Source organism: Aspergillus sydowii, assembly GCF_001890705.1.
Source record: "Aspergillus sydowii CBS 593.65 unplaced genomic scaffold ASPSYscaffold_14, whole genome shotgun sequence".
Taxonomy (NCBI): Eukaryota; Fungi; Ascomycota; class Eurotiomycetes; order Eurotiales; family Aspergillaceae; genus Aspergillus; species Aspergillus sydowii.
The window spans coordinates 829,093-846,692 of record NW_024467872.1 but is presented as its reverse complement, the minus strand read 5'-3'; the positions used below and the strand labels follow the sequence as shown (position 1 = coordinate 846,692).

The 17,600-nt window shown below is 51.4% G+C and overlaps 9 protein-coding genes across 9 annotated transcripts; 4 read left to right on the top strand and 5 right to left on the bottom strand.

Moving 5' to 3' along the window:
* Positions 1 to 135: 135 nt before the first annotated feature.
* On the top strand, positions 136 to 2,116 carry ASPSYDRAFT_61623 (acyclic terpene utilization AtuA family protein; the record flags this gene model as incomplete). Its single annotated transcript, XM_040850012.1, has 3 exons — positions 136 to 1,142; positions 1,192 to 1,495; positions 1,544 to 2,116. The coding sequence occupies 3 exons, from the start codon at positions 136 to 138 to the stop codon at positions 2,114 to 2,116; spliced, it is 1,884 nt and encodes a 627-aa protein (XP_040698149.1).
* Positions 2,117 to 2,441: 325 nt separating this feature from the next.
* ASPSYDRAFT_94096 (uncharacterized protein) lies at positions 2,442 to 4,543 on the top strand (the record flags this gene model as incomplete). Its single annotated transcript, XM_040852933.1, has 8 exons — positions 2,442 to 2,564; positions 2,615 to 2,730; positions 2,787 to 3,034; positions 3,085 to 3,365; positions 3,420 to 3,568; positions 3,616 to 3,675; positions 3,741 to 4,064; positions 4,120 to 4,543. 8 exons carry the CDS (start codon positions 2,442 to 2,444, stop codon positions 4,541 to 4,543), a joined length of 1,725 nt encoding a protein of 574 aa, XP_040698148.1.
* A 60-nt stretch (positions 4,544 to 4,603) lies between these two features.
* ASPSYDRAFT_81985 (phosphotransferase family protein) lies at positions 4,604 to 6,104 on the bottom strand (the record flags this gene model as incomplete). The annotated part of the gene is made up of 4 exons (XM_040851120.1): positions 5,761 to 6,104; positions 5,416 to 5,711; positions 5,049 to 5,369; positions 4,604 to 4,997 (listed from the first exon to the last, which is right to left on the bottom strand). The coding sequence occupies exons 1-4, from the start codon at positions 5,857 to 5,859 to the stop codon at positions 4,604 to 4,606; spliced, it is 1,110 nt and encodes a 369-aa protein (XP_040698147.1). The 5' UTR covers positions 5,860 to 6,104.
* A 10-nt stretch (positions 6,105 to 6,114) lies between these two features.
* On the bottom strand, positions 6,115 to 7,436 carry ASPSYDRAFT_81984 (SDR family oxidoreductase; the record flags this gene model as incomplete). The annotated part of the gene is made up of 2 exons (XM_040851119.1): positions 6,115 to 6,979; positions 7,035 to 7,436. 2 exons carry the CDS (start codon positions 7,434 to 7,436, stop codon positions 6,209 to 6,211), a joined length of 1,173 nt encoding a protein of 390 aa, XP_040698146.1. The 3' UTR covers positions 6,115 to 6,208.
* Positions 7,437 to 8,737: 1,301 nt separating this feature from the next.
* Positions 8,738 to 10,393, top strand: ASPSYDRAFT_161300 (uncharacterized protein; the record flags this gene model as incomplete). The annotated part of the gene is made up of 4 exons (XM_040842978.1): positions 8,738 to 8,952; positions 9,011 to 9,752; positions 9,803 to 10,051; positions 10,103 to 10,393. 4 exons carry the CDS (start codon positions 8,738 to 8,740, stop codon positions 10,391 to 10,393), a joined length of 1,497 nt encoding a protein of 498 aa, XP_040698145.1.
* On the bottom strand, positions 10,187 to 11,670 carry ASPSYDRAFT_498627 (GPI anchored serine-threonine rich family protein). Its single transcript, XM_040847947.1, has 2 exons — positions 11,314 to 11,670; positions 10,187 to 11,240 (listed from the first exon to the last, which is right to left on the bottom strand). The coding sequence occupies exons 1-2, from the start codon at positions 11,519 to 11,521 to the stop codon at positions 10,615 to 10,617; spliced, it is 834 nt and encodes a 277-aa protein (XP_040698144.1). The 5' UTR covers positions 11,522 to 11,670; the 3' UTR covers positions 10,187 to 10,614.
* A 149-nt stretch (positions 11,671 to 11,819) lies between these two features.
* Positions 11,820 to 13,542, bottom strand: ASPSYDRAFT_35839 (Zn(II)2Cys6 transcription factor; the record flags this gene model as incomplete). The annotated part of the gene is made up of 2 exons (XM_040845373.1): positions 11,820 to 13,419; positions 13,472 to 13,542. The coding sequence occupies 2 exons, from the start codon at positions 13,540 to 13,542 to the stop codon at positions 11,820 to 11,822; spliced, it is 1,671 nt and encodes a 556-aa protein (XP_040698143.1).
* A 554-nt stretch (positions 13,543 to 14,096) lies between these two features.
* ASPSYDRAFT_72451 (uncharacterized protein) lies at positions 14,097 to 15,873 on the top strand (the record flags this gene model as incomplete). Its single annotated transcript, XM_040850647.1, has 3 exons — positions 14,097 to 14,106; positions 14,323 to 15,767; positions 15,811 to 15,873. 3 exons carry the CDS (start codon positions 14,097 to 14,099, stop codon positions 15,823 to 15,825), a joined length of 1,470 nt encoding a protein of 489 aa, XP_040698142.1. The 3' UTR covers positions 15,826 to 15,873.
* Positions 15,830 to 17,557, bottom strand: ASPSYDRAFT_50382 (uncharacterized protein). Its single transcript, XM_040848059.1, has one exon. The coding sequence runs from the start codon at positions 17,389 to 17,391 to the stop codon at positions 15,988 to 15,990; it is 1,404 nt and encodes a 467-aa protein (XP_040698141.1). The 5' UTR covers positions 17,392 to 17,557; the 3' UTR covers positions 15,830 to 15,987.
* Positions 17,558 to 17,600: the final 43 nt, after the last annotated feature.

Below are 17,600 nucleotides of genomic sequence, written 5' to 3'. Positions count from 1 at the left end.
TGGAAAACAATACCCGGAGACTGGGAGAATGATGTCCGTCACTGTCTTCACGATAGTTCAAAATCCTATTAAATACTCCAATGGTAACTCCACATATTCGCCGAATGCAAGGTGTCTCATTATATCACAGGTAAAATGTCTCCAGCAGCAACAGCGAGAGGCCCAGTGCGTGTTGGCGGCGCGAGCGGCGGATTCTCGGACAGAGTGTGCGCCATCAGCCAGCTGGCCCAGAATGGCGAGTGCGATATTATCATTGGGGACTGGCTCTCCGAAATGACCATGACCGTCCATGGCGTCGGAAAAGTGCGCAACAAGCAAGAGGCCAAGTCACTCTCGCTGGAGGAACGGGTGAAGACTGCCATGTTCGCAGAGAACTTCATTGACTGCTTCGAACCCGCAATCCCCCATCTTTATAACAACAAGGTCAAGCTAGCAGTCAATGCCGGAGCCAGTGATACCGAGATCCTGGCGGAGCTGGTCAAGAAGAAGTGCGAGGACGCCGGCTGTCCCATGAAAGTGGCCTGGCTGGAGGGAGACGATGTGACGGACGCGGTTAGCGACTTGGTCGGCAAGGGTGAAAAGTTCGAAAGTCTCGTTCATGGCAAGAAGCTTGAAGAATGGGGTTTCGAGCCCGTCTGTGCCCAAGCATACTTGGGTGGTCTTGGAATCGCCAAAGCCCTAACAGAAGGCGCTGACATTGTCATTTGCGGACGTGTTGCCGACGCATCGCCAGCAATTGGAGCGGCCGCATGGTGGCATCAATGGGGGCCTGAACAGTTTGACGAGCTGGCCAGTGCTCTCGTCGCTGGGCATCTGATTGAATGCGCCTCGTACGTGTGCGGTGGCTACTACTCGGCCTTCAAGGATCTCCTACGGGCGAAGAAGCATTTGAATGTCGGCTTTCCCATCGCCCACATTGAGCATAACGGTGAGACTCTTCTGACCAAGGAAGCCAATACTGGTGGCTGCATCACAGTCGGCTCTGTGACCTCGCAGCTGGTCTACGAAATCCAGGGGCCCTTGTACTACAACTCCGATGTCACCGCGCAGCTGGAGGGCATCCGCATGGAGCAGGTTGGTGAAGACCAAGTTCGGATCACCGGTGTCAAGGGACTTCCTCCCCCTCCGACAGCCAAGGTTGGGTATGTTGCCCTCGTTTCCCATGGTAATATACAGGGCTAATAGGATCAGGATCACCGCACCCGCAGGCTACCAGGCCGAGTACCACGTCTACCTTGTCGGGCTGGACATCGAGGAGAAGGCAAAGTTTACTGAAGACCAGATCCGTGAATCACTGGGCCCTGAAGTCCTGAAGAAATTTACGCTGCTCAAGTTCCATGTCAACGGTTCTTCGCCCATCGACGCGCGCAATCAAGATCTTGCGACAGTGGACTTCCGCATATTCGCCCAGTCTCGCGATAGAGACCTCCTGCGAATGAGCAATCCAGATGGTTTCTTCCGGCGATCAATGGTGACCTTCCTCGAGGGTGTCCCGGTATGTATGTCGCAGACCATAGAAAAGGCGTGTTGCTGATGACGACAGGGCGCTTCTCTTGGAAACGACATGAGACAAGCTGAGGGCAAGCCATACTACCGCTACTGGCCTGCACTGTTGCCACAGACTGCACTCAGGCAACGGCTGCATTTCCTATATGACGATCAGAAAATAATCGACATTCCGGCACCCAAGATCACACGCGAGTACCCTCGCCAGCAGCCCAGCTACGAGACCGCAAACCCGGTTGACCTATCCAGCTTTGGCGAGACAGTCCGGGCACCGCTGGGATACATCGTCCTTGGACGCAGTGGCGACAAGGCGTCCGACTGCAACGGCGGATTCTTCGTGCGCTATGATGACGAGTGGGACTGGCTACGCAGTCTCCTGACGGTCAATAAGATCATCGAGCTGCTGGGGCCAGAGGAGTACAATGGCAAGCGGATCGATCGGTTTGAGATTCCGAACATACGCACGGTCCATTTCCTGCTCAAGGACCACATGCAGGGCGAGTATAATGCGTGCTCCAGCTATGATACACTGGGGAAGAACTTTATGGAGTATATCCGGGCGAAGACAGTAGATCTGCCCAAGCGTTTCCTGGACAGAGGGCGAGTTTAGGGATGTTATTATTGTATTGTAGTGCTAGCAATAACCAATATGGCTTCGGAATTCAGATACAATCAATGCATGCATCCACAGTAAACTACAAGGCGATTCTCCGCATTACCCCGGACTCAAGTGGAGTGAACTAACAAAGAACTGGGGCTCGGAAGTCTTTATCCAGGGAAAAGCACCGGCCTGCCAGTCAGATCTGGCATTGATCCCCAGATCCTGACAGCTCTGCATAACTATGTACTTCCCATGTGCTTGACACCTTGATCTTGACTTATAAACTACCCATACTCGATAACTGCAGGCTGTTCAACAGTCACACCACCTAGCAATGTCGTCTGAGAAGATCGAACAGGTTCACGATGAAGAAGGCAAAGGCAGTACTGGAGCCATGGAGGCGATTGAGAGTGAAAAAAAGCCACGTCTGGCACCGCAGACGATCATGGCCATTATCGTAAGTTGCTGCATTGAATCAGATTGGCAATGACATGTGCTGATTGACAGTCCCTGTGCCTTTTATACAACTCTTACCTCTTCACCCAATTAATGCCCGCTGTCATCCTCTCGAGCATCAATGCAGACCTTGGACCGGATCCCAACTATCCATGGATAACCATCTGGTACGAGCCCCATTCCCTTCCTTGAATACGAGGCAAGACTGATTCTTGTCTGCCAGCTGGAATCTCGGAGCAGCAGTCGTCGTTACCGTCGGTGGCCGTCTATCCGACATCTTCGGGCGCCGCTGGTTTCTTATTTCTGGTGCAGTCTTTGGTGCAATTGGTGCAGTAGTAGGGGCCACTGGCCAGACCATCCCCCAGATGATAGGCGCCGGCGTCCTGATGGGCGTCGGCGGTGGCTTTGGCGAGATGATCTTCGCCAGCGTGCAAGAGATTGTGCCAAATGAACGTCGGCTGTTCATCCTAGGTAATCTTTTCCGTTTAATCTTGCATTTGTCTGCTGACGGGCAATTCCAGGATGCGTAGAAATATCGAACATCCCAGCGATGCTCAGTCCTATGATCGGATATGCCTTCATCACGCATGCCAAACTGGGCTGGCGAGTCTGCTACTGGTGGATGTTTGCCTTTGAGGCCTTCACAGCGATTGCCCTCTTTCTCTTTTATAAACCGCCGTCCTTTGAAACGAAGCATCGCGACGACGGGAAAACCAGGAGGCAGCTTGTGGCTGCTCTGGATTATATCGGTGTCTTGCTATTCCTGGCAGCTTGCATCCTGCTTCTTCTAGGTCTGAACTGGGTATTTCTCTCCTCATTCCTCTGGATATAAAAGTGGCTGATAATTGGACACCAGGGAGGCCGTAACTATCCATGGAAGAGTGCTGCTGTTATTGCTTCCATCGTTCTCTCTGCAGTTCTCTTCGTGCTGCTGGGATGCTGGGAAACATATGCCAACCTCGAATATCCCATTCTGCCTCCCAGGCTATTTCGAAAGTGGCGCGAGTATGTCTATCTAAATTTACTTTTGGTACACCCTAACCGTCGTACAGCTTCTCGTCGATCATCGCCGTGACCTTTGTTGGTGGAATGCTCTACTACAGCATGAACATGTAAGACTTGGACACTGCTCACCTCGACTTGAATAAATCTTGAATTAACATATCTACTACAACAGTCTGTGGCCGCGCCAGTCCACTCTTCTCTACGTCCCAACCGGTGACTCCACGCTCCAGGGCGTCTATGCGAACATGGTCTCCTTTGGGACAATCCTGGCCGGCACAATGGTCCTCACTATTGTACCAAGATGCGGACACGAGCGGTGGCAGATGATCGGATTTCTTGTAGTCCAGACCGGCATGATCGGATCCATGGGATCAGTCGGTGTCCATGACAAGGCGCAGGCCATTGCCACGATTATCATTGTTGCAGCCACGGTGACACCGCCGCAGTTTCTCGCATTCGGCATGATGTCTCTCGGGCTTGAATCGCAGGCGGACATGTAAGTCCCCTTCTCCTTATCTCCAAGGTTCAGTTCCACTAAAATTCAACTCCAGTGGAATCAGCCAAGGACTGTTGTGCACGTTCAGACTGATCGGTGGCGCAATTGCCACAGCAATCTACACAGCCATTCAAACAAACACCTACAGTGGTATTATCGGCGATAATGTGCGCTCCGCTGCTAGTCAGTCCGGGTATGAGGGCTCTATATCTGCCCTCCTTGCCGCCGCAGAGACCAATACAGATGCCGCGTATCAGCAAATACCTGGGATCACCGACCAGGTCATTCACGCCGTGCAAGCGGCAGTCAAAGACGCAAATGCAGTGTCATATCAGCGGGTCTATGAAATCGCAGTTGTCTTTGGTGGCCTGGCCATTCTTACAGCCCTCACCACGCGAGACATTGACAAGAAGAAGAAAACGAGCGAAACCGCTGTCCAGCTAGAGAACCAAACTGGGCCAGTGAAGGCCGCTGTGTGAGAAGAGCTGTTAAATACCTCTCGGGGAGATACAAAATTGATTTATAGTGTTCTATCTGTTCTATAGTCTTGCGCTGTCTGCTTTCCGTAGTTTGATGTCCTGAATGACCTGTTTTGCCAGCTCAGCAGACGGATACATTGCTCGTCCAAGCTTGCGCGCTTCAGGGCTTGTGGCCTGTCTCGCGGCATATCTAGCTGCAATTCCCTGGTAGATAATACTTAGTCGGAAGAGACAGAAGGCTTCTGCCCATTTCAGCTCTGGTGCGGGATCCCATCCAGCTTCACTTCTGTACCAGGCAAGGCACTGGGCCACGGATGGCAGCCCATCAATATGGCTTGTAACAGAGGGGAGATATAGGTCCTGAGCGGCGGTGGGCGAGATTGCATTGACGGTCCATGGATGCACAACGTTGGCGATATCCGCAAAGGGATGGCCGACTGTAGACATCTCCCAGCTGCAACATGTCAGCATTTTCCATTTCCAATGCAGATTCTCATTGACTTACTCTAGGATCCCGATGATTCTCGGTTCTGTCTTATGGTAGACAATGTTGTCGATCTTGAAGTCCCCGTGGATGAGACTCACTCGGTCTCTAGGCTGGCAATCTGGGTCGGAGAAGAATCGAAGCAAGTCTTCTGTCCCTGGCACTCGGCCAACCGCTTCGTTCGTTTCTTTGTCAAGCACGGCGCCTTGGGTGGTGTTTAAGTTCCTCCATGTGTTGAGTTGGCGATTGTAGAATCCCCCTGCTTTCCCATAGCCTGCGAGTCCAACAGCCCCAGGATCAACGCGGTGGAACCTAGCCAGGGTGACCATGGCTTCACGCCATCTAGACCAAGTCAGTGCTTATTCACTCATCATTGATCGACACATACAGAGCTCTCCTCTCCTCGGCCGGAATCCCAGGGAACGTCGGGTCTTCGAAAATGCGCCCATCCAAGAACTCCATGATGTAGAACGGGGTCCCAACAACGCCCTCATCCTCGCAAAGACAGTATACTTTGGGCACAGGAATATCCGTCTTTGCCAGGGCGTTGAGAATGCGATACTCACGCTCGACCTTGTGCGCGCTCTTCGACACCAGTTTGCCTGGTGGTTTCTTGCGCATCACAAACCTGGCTCCATCGCTGGCAGTGATTTGGTATGTCGGGTTTGATTGACCAAATCCAAACTACATATCACGTTAGTTTATTTCTACCAGTAAATTGAGCAGTTTTTACCTGTTTGAGGGTTATTGGAGCTTGGATCTCAGATACATGAGAGGCAATGAATCGCTCCAGCGACGACACGTCTATGGGTTGACGGAGTGCGCCCGCCATTGGGATTTCTTTGCCTCTGCTATTAGCTACCAAAGGTGGAAAATAAATATAGATGGTTTGTGATCGCCTATCACTGTCTGGCTTAGGGTTGACCAGAATGGCAACCAAGAGTTGCGATGCAGGCCGGATATCGACAGGCAGTCCGGATATCGTTTTCCAGCACAGGAACTGCCCAGAACGCCACCAGAACTACACTATGCTAGTTCAAAAGATCAATGCGGGGTAGCTTGTAGTTTGATACTAGCTTCTGAGGACAAAAAAAAAAAAAAAAAAGAACTTGCGGTCGAACATTCCATAGAGCACAAGATGAGGAATCTCAGATACTTCAATACAAGCAACGAACACCAAACTAAGGAATAATTCTGGCAGCACGGAATCGATCAAATGCCGTGTGCCACGCTCCCTGAATGTCTATCTCCTCCTTTGCAGGGCCCCACGTCTCGTGCATCTTGGTGAGATCGATCTCGCGGTCAAAGTCGAACTGGCCCATGAGGAAGTTGGGCACGGCAGTCAAGCTGCGGTCATTTCCCACCCTGCCGGTCTTCAATCCGTATTTCTTCTCCATCTCAAACCACTTCTCACTGTTCTCCTGTACGTACGCACTGGGATTCGGTCCAGACCCCTGGGCGGGCGGCGGCACACCTCGCAGACCAAAGTACTCGCAGATAATGGGCCATTTGGCGGACCAGGTCGACCATTGGGCGTTGTCGGCGACATTGTATCTCTGCTCCCCAGTAGTCTCTGGGTGTAGACTGGCATAGACGGTGAACCGGCCGATAATGTCCTGACTGCTGTCGTTGCTCTTGATGGTCCAGCTCTTGCTATTGCCAGGGAAGGCTACCTCGGTGCCCTTGCCATGGATTTCAGCCACGAGACTGAGATACAAAGCTAGCCATTGCGCCAGGCAGTAGGCGTTATTATTCGGGACAAATCCCACCACAATGTCAGGAATGACGTCGACGAACGTCCAGGGTTTATCGGCGGACAGTCGTTGTAGCAGTTCAATCTGGGGATAGTAGAAGAGCTTCGACTTGAAGGGCTCTGGAATGGGCGGCAAAGTCTCTTTCAGGGGTAGCTTGTCACCGAACGGGAATTCGTCTATAAGATGGACTCCGTACGTCTATATAGAAATTCCAGTTAACAGTTGTAGTCATGCAATGATTCGGGGACTCTACCTTTACTCCAGTGGGGATAACAACCACAGACAGCTTGGTGCTGAGATTGTTCACTGCGGTCACAGCTCTCTCCAATAAGTCTACATTAATTTGAATCTCCTTCTCGGGGTCTGCGTTGAAAAGGTATGCGAAGAAATAGAGGTGCGTGACAGATCCAATATGGGGGACGCGCTGGCGCATGGATTCCTCAAAGGAGGCCTGGTCGCCCGACAAGAGATCCAGCCCAGAGACGGCCGACAGCTTCTTCGAGGTAGGCCATTGCGAGTCTTCCACTGAGAGGGGCCTGTTGGTCAACGCCGTGACACGCTCGAAGGCATCGGCGGTTGGATAGTCGCTCAGCAGGGCGTTGACGACGCCCCAGCCGGTGATTCCGGAGGCGCCAAATACCAATGCATGAGCCATGATTGAGAATAAGCCAGTCTTGAAGATGATTCGAGGTCTGAGACGAGGGGCCGATTTCGTGTACCTACTGGTCTTATTTAGGACCTGCCCTAATGCACCGCGACTCCATTTCCGGCAGTCTTTGCGTGCGAGATGCGCTGCCTATTGTTATCCACCCCTGCGGAACAGCTCCGAGAGTAAAGACACTTCTATACATCTTTGTTATGATTCTCCGTACATATACTAGTCCTTTTATATTTAATCCCCTTTTATCAGGTTGATAATTTCTGCATGGTGTACAAGCTTGGTTGATTACCGGCAGTCATTCTAGAAATAAATAAAAATCCCTGATTGTGTCTCTAAATAGTGCAGTGGTCGCTGTATTATTTTTGATGTTTTTTTCGAATGGCTTCCGGATCGAATCCCGCATCGGCCACCTTTTTTTTAAGCCGACACCAGCCCAAATAGTATTTAATCTGCTATTAAAGGGTTACTATTGATATAAGTAATCTTATAATACATATCTGTAAGAGATATAGACTTGTGCGGTGGCAAAAGTGGGTTCAAGATAAAATTGTCTGTATCGAGCTGAAATATATATATTTCTGTGTATACCTTATAGTGCATCTTTTCTCCCTTTCACAACAACCTGCTTACTAAAAAGTGCCACGTCAGTTGAATTTTGATCTGGAATGAAAATACATATTTTAACTATCTTTTTTCAGCAATGATATCGGTCTTCTCAAACCTCAGCCAGTAATTTGTATACCATATTGGACTCGGCAGTCCAACTACCCAAATTCCAAAGTGCATGTCAATATTGTAGCACAGATAACTGCACCATCGACGTAAAGTCCACCATAGAATACAACTACTAACTACCGAGATGCTATGCGAGCTTTGTTCAACCGTCACCGTGTATACGGAGCTTTTCCGACAAGCAATGCCAAGTCGGAGACCAAGGCGGGGTTACAAGACGAGGGCTTCACCGACTGCTCCCCAAAAGACTCGATATTCTGGGGATGCGGAGAATTCCCGTTCTTCCTCAGGAGTTCGGGGTCACTGCTCAGACAACACTGCGCTGCTGAGCGGCCAAGTCGGACACGTGCGGTGATCCATAGATGTCATGCCATGGACCCAGCCCCCGTAATATGCATATTCTGGGGAAGTAGACCCTTGGACCACGTTGATCTGGAGTAAAAGCGGAGCTGGGCACGGAGAAGCTCCAAAGGCCATCATTGAACACGGTCTATAAAGTGGAATCCTTGACCCGCAGAAAAAGGGAAGTGTTCCTCTCCCATCGCAGCCAGCTAGCGAGGAAGATGTCTGCTACAGATACCAAAGCAACGTTCAACGATGGAGAGCCCAAGGCGGCACTTGAAGCCCTGGAGGATGTATCAGAGGCAGAGCGACTTCTGGTACATTTTCCAATCCTGCAGGACAAGTCACCGGAGGAGTTGGAAGGATTGAACAAGGCAGTCCTCCGAAAGCTGGATTGGTATTTCCTTCCCTGCGTGACGATGATGCTTCTGATGAGGTAGGAAAAATAAACGACCCTTGACTCCGAGTCGTGCACTTACATGTTTCTCCTCCAGCTACCTTGACCGTATTAACGTCTCGAATGCCCGTCTTGCCGGCATGCAGGAGGACTTACATATGTCAGATACCGAGTGGTCTGCTGGCATATCTCTATTTTATGTTGGATACATTCTCTCCCAAGTGCCAGCTAATGTTATCATCGCCAAGGGCAAACCGAGCGTCCTGATGCCCTCAATTATGCTGGGGTGGTCTGCAGTGACTATCTGTATGCCTGCACTCACAACAGGCTGGGGATTCTGCCTCTGCCGGTTCCTGGTTGGTGTTACAGAGGGCCCCTTTGTCCCCGCAGTCTCTCTCCTCACGTCGTCTTGGTATACAAAGAGGGAGTCACCTCTGCGTATGGGGATTTGGCACGCAGGGAATATCATCTCTAACGTCTTCTCGGGGCTTCTCGCCGCCGCAATCCTCACGAACATGGACGGCATCGCAAAACTTCATGCCTGGCAGTGGTTCATCCTCCTTGAAGGCATCGTGAGTATCATCGTTGCCCTACTCGGCTTTCGTTTCCTGCCCAACTTCCCGGACAACACCAGCAGAAGATGGTTCACTGAAGAAGAGGAGGCAATGGCACAGTATAGGCAGGTTGTCAATGCCGGTGGAATTCTCGAAGGAGGAGAGGGAGAAGGAGACTACTGGGGTGGAGTGATACTGGCTGCCAAAGATCCCTTTACATGGCTGTTCGCGGCTATTCACTTTTCATTGATTATTGCTCAGTCTTTCAAGGACTTCTTTCCATCGGTATGATAAGTGCTGGTTTCCAGCTCAAGATAGCATGCTAATGAGTGCAGATCGTCGAGACGCTTGGATTCAGCGAAGTGGTGACATACCTTGTGCAGGCTCCGCCATATGTTATTGCTTATTTCGCCACTCTCGCTATCTCCTGGTCATCAGGCAGATTCGGGGAGCACTGTTGGCATATCATAGTGCCTATCCTGGTCGCGCTGGTCGGCTCAGTCCTCATGATCTCAACACTGAACATGGGAGCTCGGTATTTCAGTCTGATCCTACTCTGCACTGGACCGTTTGTAGGGCTGAATGTAAGCTTCTCTTATCACTGAACATTGACCGCAGCTAACCATCGCGTTTAGATACAAATATCTTGGGAAACCACCGTCGTGCCGCGACCCAGAACAAAGAGAGCTGCACTGGTTGCCATAGCAAACTGTGTATCCTCCGTCTCGCACTGGTTTACGCCGTACTTCTTCCTTAGATCTCAGGAGCCGCGATACCAAACCGGCGGCGGAATCATCATAGCCGGGTGTGGATTGACGGCCATATTTTGTCTTGTAGCCCGTTGGTGGTGCATTAGAAAGAACAAGCAGCTGGATGAAGCTGAGGCTGCCAGTGGAAACGTGACGGAATGGAGATATGTTACTTGATAGAGGTGGAGGGCATAGGAGGTTGGAAATGGCTGTATCGGAATGACGAACTATTCGTATGAATTATGAACCAACAATATGAACCTGAGACATATTAAGTTGGATGAGAGACGCATGCAATCCATAAATATGTTCTGAATATGAAGTGTTGAGAATATCAGCTTGTAATGGCTGGACCCCCAGCACCATTCAGCCAGCATAACACCAGATTTAAACAATGATCATACAAACCGACGCTCCACGGCTGGAAGCTCAATTGGAGGTCTCGCATGTGCGCGCCTCATATCACCGTCCAACTCGCGCAGCCCAGTCCCTGAGAGCTCGTTCGGATACTGCTGCATACCGTGGAGCTCACGGATACTTTGATCCGCCAGCTCATTTGTATCTGGGCATGATGAGTGGGAATGCAGCTCCATTGTCGATCCATGCGCATTCTTCGTCATGCGTTGATGAGGATGCGAGGCCAGGGGAATGGTCTGATCTCCAGGCGTGGTCTGTTTGCGCCGCCTCATCCAGCAAAAGCCAATAACGACAACCACAAGAACAACACCAACTCCGCCACCAATACCAATACCAGCCTTGGCAGCCGTTGTCAGGCCGTCAATCGGCTCAGGAGGATCTGAATCATTGCTGGGTGTGGGCTCGGGCGTGCTCGTAGGAGAGCTTGAGGGGGTAGCCGATGAAGAAGTCTCGGAGGTGGAATTCCCTGCTCCTTCAATCGAGAAGATAGGAAGACAGTCAAAATTCTGCGGCGGCTGATTAGGGTATATACAGATGGTGTAGTTGTCGAAATCCTCGACATCATCCGGTGGAGTCCAGGTAAAGCGTCCTGAGTCCGGGATTTCGGCTAGACGTAGGCAAGGGTGAGATTCAACACATTAAACGTGGTAAATAAATAAGAAATAAAATATCAGACGAACATGCTATAACATCGCCATCGTCAGAGGCAATGGCTGCTCCCCACATAAACTCCAGAGTCACGGTCCCGTTTGAAGCAACGGGCTTCCATCTGATCGTCGTCGGCTCACCAACCGCGAATTCATAGCGATCGGGTGGATCGATAAGCTCAATCGCAACGACCTTGAGCAGAAGAAGCACAGAAAGTGCTAGGATGAGAATGGAGGCCATTGGTTAACTCTGGTGCGCAGGAGCTGGGTATCGACATGGTACTTTGGCTTGGGGATGGAAAACATGGGAAAGAAAATTCAGAAACAACAGATCCAACCCCCCCTGGACTGCATCACAGAAATTGCCCAGAGGCCTCGACGAATACGAATATTCGGTGGGGATTATTGAAGGATTGCAGGGTTTGCTCGTATTCATCTGCGGCCTCCCATCCAACAACAGGCCAGAGTGGACGATAAAAGTTCTTGGCAGGGGCAACAAATTGTCGAAACTGTTATAATAGCCTTGCCTGAGGGGCTCCTCAAGAGAAGGACAAAGGGGACTGAGCATTTGCAGTTGATTTAGGAGGAAGAATGCCAGAGGCGCGAATGCAGGTCCAATCTCGAACAGACCGAATGGCCAGCAGCGCCTCAGCTACATTGCGATCGGGCTCGAGGGGGAGAATCCAGTGGTAATTGCCACTAATATCGCTTATATGTGCAATTGGGTGGCCTTTCTCGCGCTCTTCAAAGAACACCCGTGGAGGGAGAACAGAGACGGTGGACTGAACCTGATGCCATATCCTGCGCAGTTCGAGCTTCATGTTTTCGACAACGAAGTCTGCGATGACAATGGAATGTAGATATCCCTCGGAGTGTGGCCATCTTCGAAGAGCATCGATCGCTCGTAAACGGATTGAATATTCGGGACACCGCGCGGCTATGGCGTACAGGGTCGGGTTTATGCTGCTATCAACCGTCATGAATGGACGTTCTGGAAACTTGTCAATGATTGCCAATGCCTTGCACAGCAGGTCTTCATATTCAGCAACAACGGAAGCTGGCTTAGGGCGACTGCTTGTATAGAGACATGTCTTGACCGTTAGCACCGCTGTTTGGTGGAACAGTTGGATTATATCCGCACCCCGCCGCTCTTTCTGCGTAAGGCGATGGTAGAAGCTTTGGAGGTATTGGGTCAGTTGCGAGCCAAATTGATGGAGGCACGACAAAAGCCGCTGTTGTCTGGCTTGCAGCAGTCCGTAGTTGGCTGCAACTTCGGCCTCTGATTTACCAGAGCACTGCTCTAAAAAGGGGTAGGTGTTATTGGCAAGTGGATTAAACGCTTGCCAGACGTCTTGAAGATTGCGAAACTCAAATAAATATGCCTCGTATCGCTGCTCGTGGACGAGCTGGTGGTCAATATAGAGAGGCGGCTGTATGGCGCCAAAGTGCGTTGCCTGGGACTCGAGCTGCAGAAAGGCCTCGAGGAGGCTGCTCTCAACAGAGCTTCCTGATAGAAGAGAACCTCCTGATATACCCACTATCTTGCGCTGGACCTTCATCTCCTTCAGAATTGCAAGGCCGTTTTGCAGATGTGCGGTGGCGTCGTCGAAGTGACCGCAACCCAGCTCTAGTATTACGAACAAGAGACAGCAAACCAGCACAACCTGACGCAGCTGCGGGTCATGAGCTGTGCGCCGTTTGCTAAGTAGTTCAAAGGATCGCATAGACTGTTCCAATGCATATCGACGCCATGAGCTAGTAGCGACAACGCCTGACGCTGGCAAACCCTGTTTCTCAAGGTCCTGATTGACGGCACTGAGGGCAACGACAGCATGGAAAACAGCAGCGTCTTCACAGCACATCTGAAGGACTAACTTATTCCACAGCGGCGAGTCGTAGTAGCTCGTGAGGCTCGAAATGGTATGATGGAGGAAGAACGAGACGCATCGTTTCTCGTCGGCGGTCATCGCCCAGCAGAACCCAGTTTCTAGAGGCGTAGCCGGTGCCAATGACGACGTTGATATGCAAATTTGAGCGCGACGTGGCAGCCTGTTCTGTTCGTATCCCCCGCAGGTCCATCCGCTGGCCGTGCAGTTACGACATCCCCCGGGGGCCTCGTCGCACTTGATATGGCGAACACTGACCAAGGTGAGCACAGGCGCCAATTGGCCTGTCAATAACTACGACTTACCGACATGTCCGACAACCGGTGCGAGACCGTCTGGCAAAAGCCCTCCGCCGGTTGGACTGAGATGATGGCATCTGGTTTGATTATGGTGCGCTGAGCAGCAAGACAACAGCTATTTGAAGCTAGTTGGAGCAATGTAGAGATCTAGCGTGGAGCCGAAGAATACTTGCAGCATTTATAGATTGTTGCTCTCAGGCCCCCCAGCTGCAGCTGTTACAGCATGCCTGATTCAGCCCTGCTCAGCCGCGTGTCTGGGCGCCAGTTTCATCACATAAAGACCTTGGCGCTTGCGCTACTTGGTCAATTACGGTACTGATCCACCCAAGATTTATTACCTTTAGGCAGCGATTGCCGTGAGCCAAGAGCCTATCTACACCGGGTTGAACGGGGCTGGGGCCGTCGCGGATTCGTATGGATTGGCTGCGTTGTCTGCGAGGCGGGCAGTTCCCTACAGTACTCACCGTGTTTCCTTGCATAGCCAGTCAAGACTTGACACGGTGATAAATCATATATCGTGCGCAGACAGGGAAACTGACGGACCAGAGTAGTATAGCAGTATATTTGGGAAAACACGGCCACCAGACCAACAGTTGTGTCTACATCTGTCGTCCGCGGTTTTTGTATAATCATGGTAGAGAGTAAGAATATGGAGACACAGTAATTGAGCTTTCATTCGTTTCCCTGGCTGTCCATGCATACACGCTGGGCTAACGAAGGCGACAGATTCTTCATGCAGCCCCCTTGCATCGCATCGTTCAGCCTATACCGCCATTCCCTCTTCCCTTCGAGCAGACGAAACTATTTCAATCGAAGCACACGAACTTTCATTTAGTGCCACTTATTATTTGGCCTAGCTTCGTTCACGGACACTGGCGACCTCGCGATGGAAGTCCTCCCAAAGAACACACGACTGCGGCGTGCAAAGCCACTTAGAGACTTGGATGAGAAGCGGAATCTGTGCACCGACAACCATGATCTTCGAGTGGACGACTCTGGAGACCTTGAATTTGGAGGCTCCATGGGCTGTCTAGCCCTAATGGTTGGGTTCGCCCTGTTGATGTACTATATGTGGATTGGCGCTACTTACTATGATGGACATCTTCCCCTCCCTCATGAGAATCAAACCTGGAGGGAGTTTGGAAAACACCTCTGTGGTCTCGTCTACACCGGTGCCTATCCCAACGGTCGCGCATGGCGCATCTACTGGACCTACTACGCCTTCGAGGCCGCGTGTTATGTGTTACTTCCTGGCTTCGAATCACACGGAAAGCCCATCGCCCATGAGGGAGGCAGGCAGCTCAAGTACCACTGTTCTGCATACGTCAGCCTGTATGTGACTATACTCACCATGGTCGCCTTGCATGTCTCGGGGACATTCCGGATCTACACATTTATCGACGAGTTCGGCCCTCTGATGTCGGTTGCAATCATCTCGGGTTTTCTAATGAGCGTCTACGCCTATATCTCAGCATTTGCCCGTGGCAAGTCTCATCGGATTACCGGCTATCCAATCTATGATTTCTTCATGGGCGCTGAGCTGAACCCCCGCCTGTTCGGCATCCTGGATTTCAAAATGTTCTACGAAGTCCGCATTCCCTGGTTCATGTTGCTAGGCTTTAGCTGTGCCGCGGCTGCCCGCCAGTATGAGCAATATGGGTACGTCTCTGGAGAAGTCTTGTTCCTAGTGATGGCCCATTTCCTGTACGCGAACGCCTGTGCAAAGGGAGAGCATTTGATCACCACCAGCTGGGACATGCACTACGAGAAACTCGGATTCATGTTGACCTTTTGGAACCTCGCGGGTGTCCCCATGTCTTACTGCCATTGTACACTGTATCTGGCTAATCGAGACCCGGCGACTTATGCGTGGAACGAGTACGCTCTCGGTGCCCTCTACGGCTCTTATTTATTCGTCTATTATGTATGGGACACGACCAACAGCCAGAAAAACTCCTTCCGCCTGATGGAGCGAGGCACCTTTGTTAAACGAAAGACATTCCCCCAGCTTCCTTGGCAGGAGATTCAGAATCCACGAACGATTGACACTGGCTGCGGCGAGAAGATCCTGGCCGACGGATGGTATGGCTACGCTCGAAAGATTCATTACACATGCGACACTTTCTTTGCCATTTCCTGGGGACTTATCACTGGATTTGACAGTCCCTTCCCCTGGTTCTACTCCGTGTTTTTCGTCATCATGATTGCCCATCGGACTATGCGGGATGTGGCCAAGTGCAGGAGGAAGTACGGCGAAGCATGGACGGAGTATGAGCGCCTGGTGCCCTATCTCTTCATACCGGTATGTATAAATTCCTGGCCATGGATGCTGCTGTCTAATGCAGATTATTAGTACGTGATTTAGGCTACCTGATTTTGCCGACAGAAGTAGTGGTGTTAAGACGTAGATGAAGTTGGATATTCTCGAAGTACAATATAATTTGCTTTTGACACTAAACAAAAGTATTTCTCTTCGCAATATCGGTAGAGTATCTCTATCACTAAAGCCAGGGAATGGACGACTATAGCTTGGTCTTGCTGGGACCGGTGGCAGTTACCCACTGGAACAGCTGGTCCTTTTCCAACTCTTCTATCGCAGCTCTCTCCAGAGCGATCAATAGCTCATAATGCCCTGGACGCTTGCTCCCCGATGGCGAAGGCTTAGTAGGAAGCATCCAGGCAACTCCTGCGGTTTTATTTCCAGCTACCACAAAGTCCTGCAACTCCCCCAATGGTCCGTAGTCGTCGTAAAAGTCCATTTTATGCATGTCCGTGAAGCGCAGGCCATCGAAAGGAGGCACGGCCGACGACCAGTTCTCCGATGCATGCAGCGTTCCCATCATACCCGCGACATGGTCCGGAGTATACGCCTGAATCTCCTGCGAGAGGGACAAGGCAATGTTGCAGATCTGATGTACATCGTCGGCTGCCAGTCCGGAGACAAAGTACGTTGGATTGGCCTTGGTTGGTCCGAGAATCCGTGGATCCTGCGGGCAATTGACTCGAACAACTGCATTTCCCATGTATGTTGGCAGTACATTAAGCTGCCTGCGGATATTGAGACAGACGCTGAAGCTGGACCGGCAGATCTCCCCGAGGCCTGCAGCCCTTTGTGCGCGGTCACAGCAGATTGCAAGCAAGGCGCTGACAATCAGGCTTGTGGAAAGACGAACCTTCTTCCCGGTGTCCAATGCATGCTCGTCGAGTATCACCCGGCATGCCTGCTGGATCTGACGGACCTGCTCTGCGCGAAACCCGTAAAGCCGGTTGAGGGTCATGTTTCGGTCCTCTTTCGGGTTGAGAGGAGAGAGCTGCGGCAGACTTGAATCCCAACGAAGAGGCTGAGGCGTCGAGGATGCCCCGAGCTTAGCGATATGTGCGCGCATCTCCTCCTGCTCTGCAGCGCTTGTCGGAAGGCCTTTCGCAGGGGTATAAGGGTTGCGACAGAGCTGAGCGAGAATCTTGCATACGACCAAGCTGCCTAAGCCATCCAGAACCGTGTGGTGAGTTGGTAATATGAGATAGAGCGCGTCGCCCACGACGTTGGCTTTAATGCGCAGGACCGGGCATGGGTGGGACGGGAGAACGGGCTCTGGGCTGGGCAGAAACTCCGGGTTCAGATCGCCGTTCACGAGTAGGGGTGTAGATGGGGCATGTTCTTGAAGCTGAAAAAGTGGAACTGTGTCATTGCTTGCACTGTGGACTCTAAACGCACTGCCACTGCCATCACGGTCCGCGCACGGCGAGACAAAAGCCCCCAGGAACGGCAGATGAGAGAACAATCGGGTCGCGGCGACTTCCAGCCGAATCAGCGCCGCATCTCTGTCTTTGCCCTTAAGATCGAAGGTCAATACACCGCTGCGAGCCACGGGCATGGGAATATGGTCCAAAGGCGTGAGGGAGTGGGAGGAAATCGGCGGAGACATCGTGATGCTGATGGACGTGCAAGAAGACAGGATTCAGAACAACTGAAAAAATACCCTACTGCCAATGACCTGGGATCGGATGTCAAGTGTCATGACTGATTTGAGACCGTCCACATACCAGTAGATCTTCCGTCGATCGATTTTCCACCGGCTGTAGTGGTTGCAGCCATTAGCAAGGGGTTCAATAAGATGGGGCCACAATGTGTGAC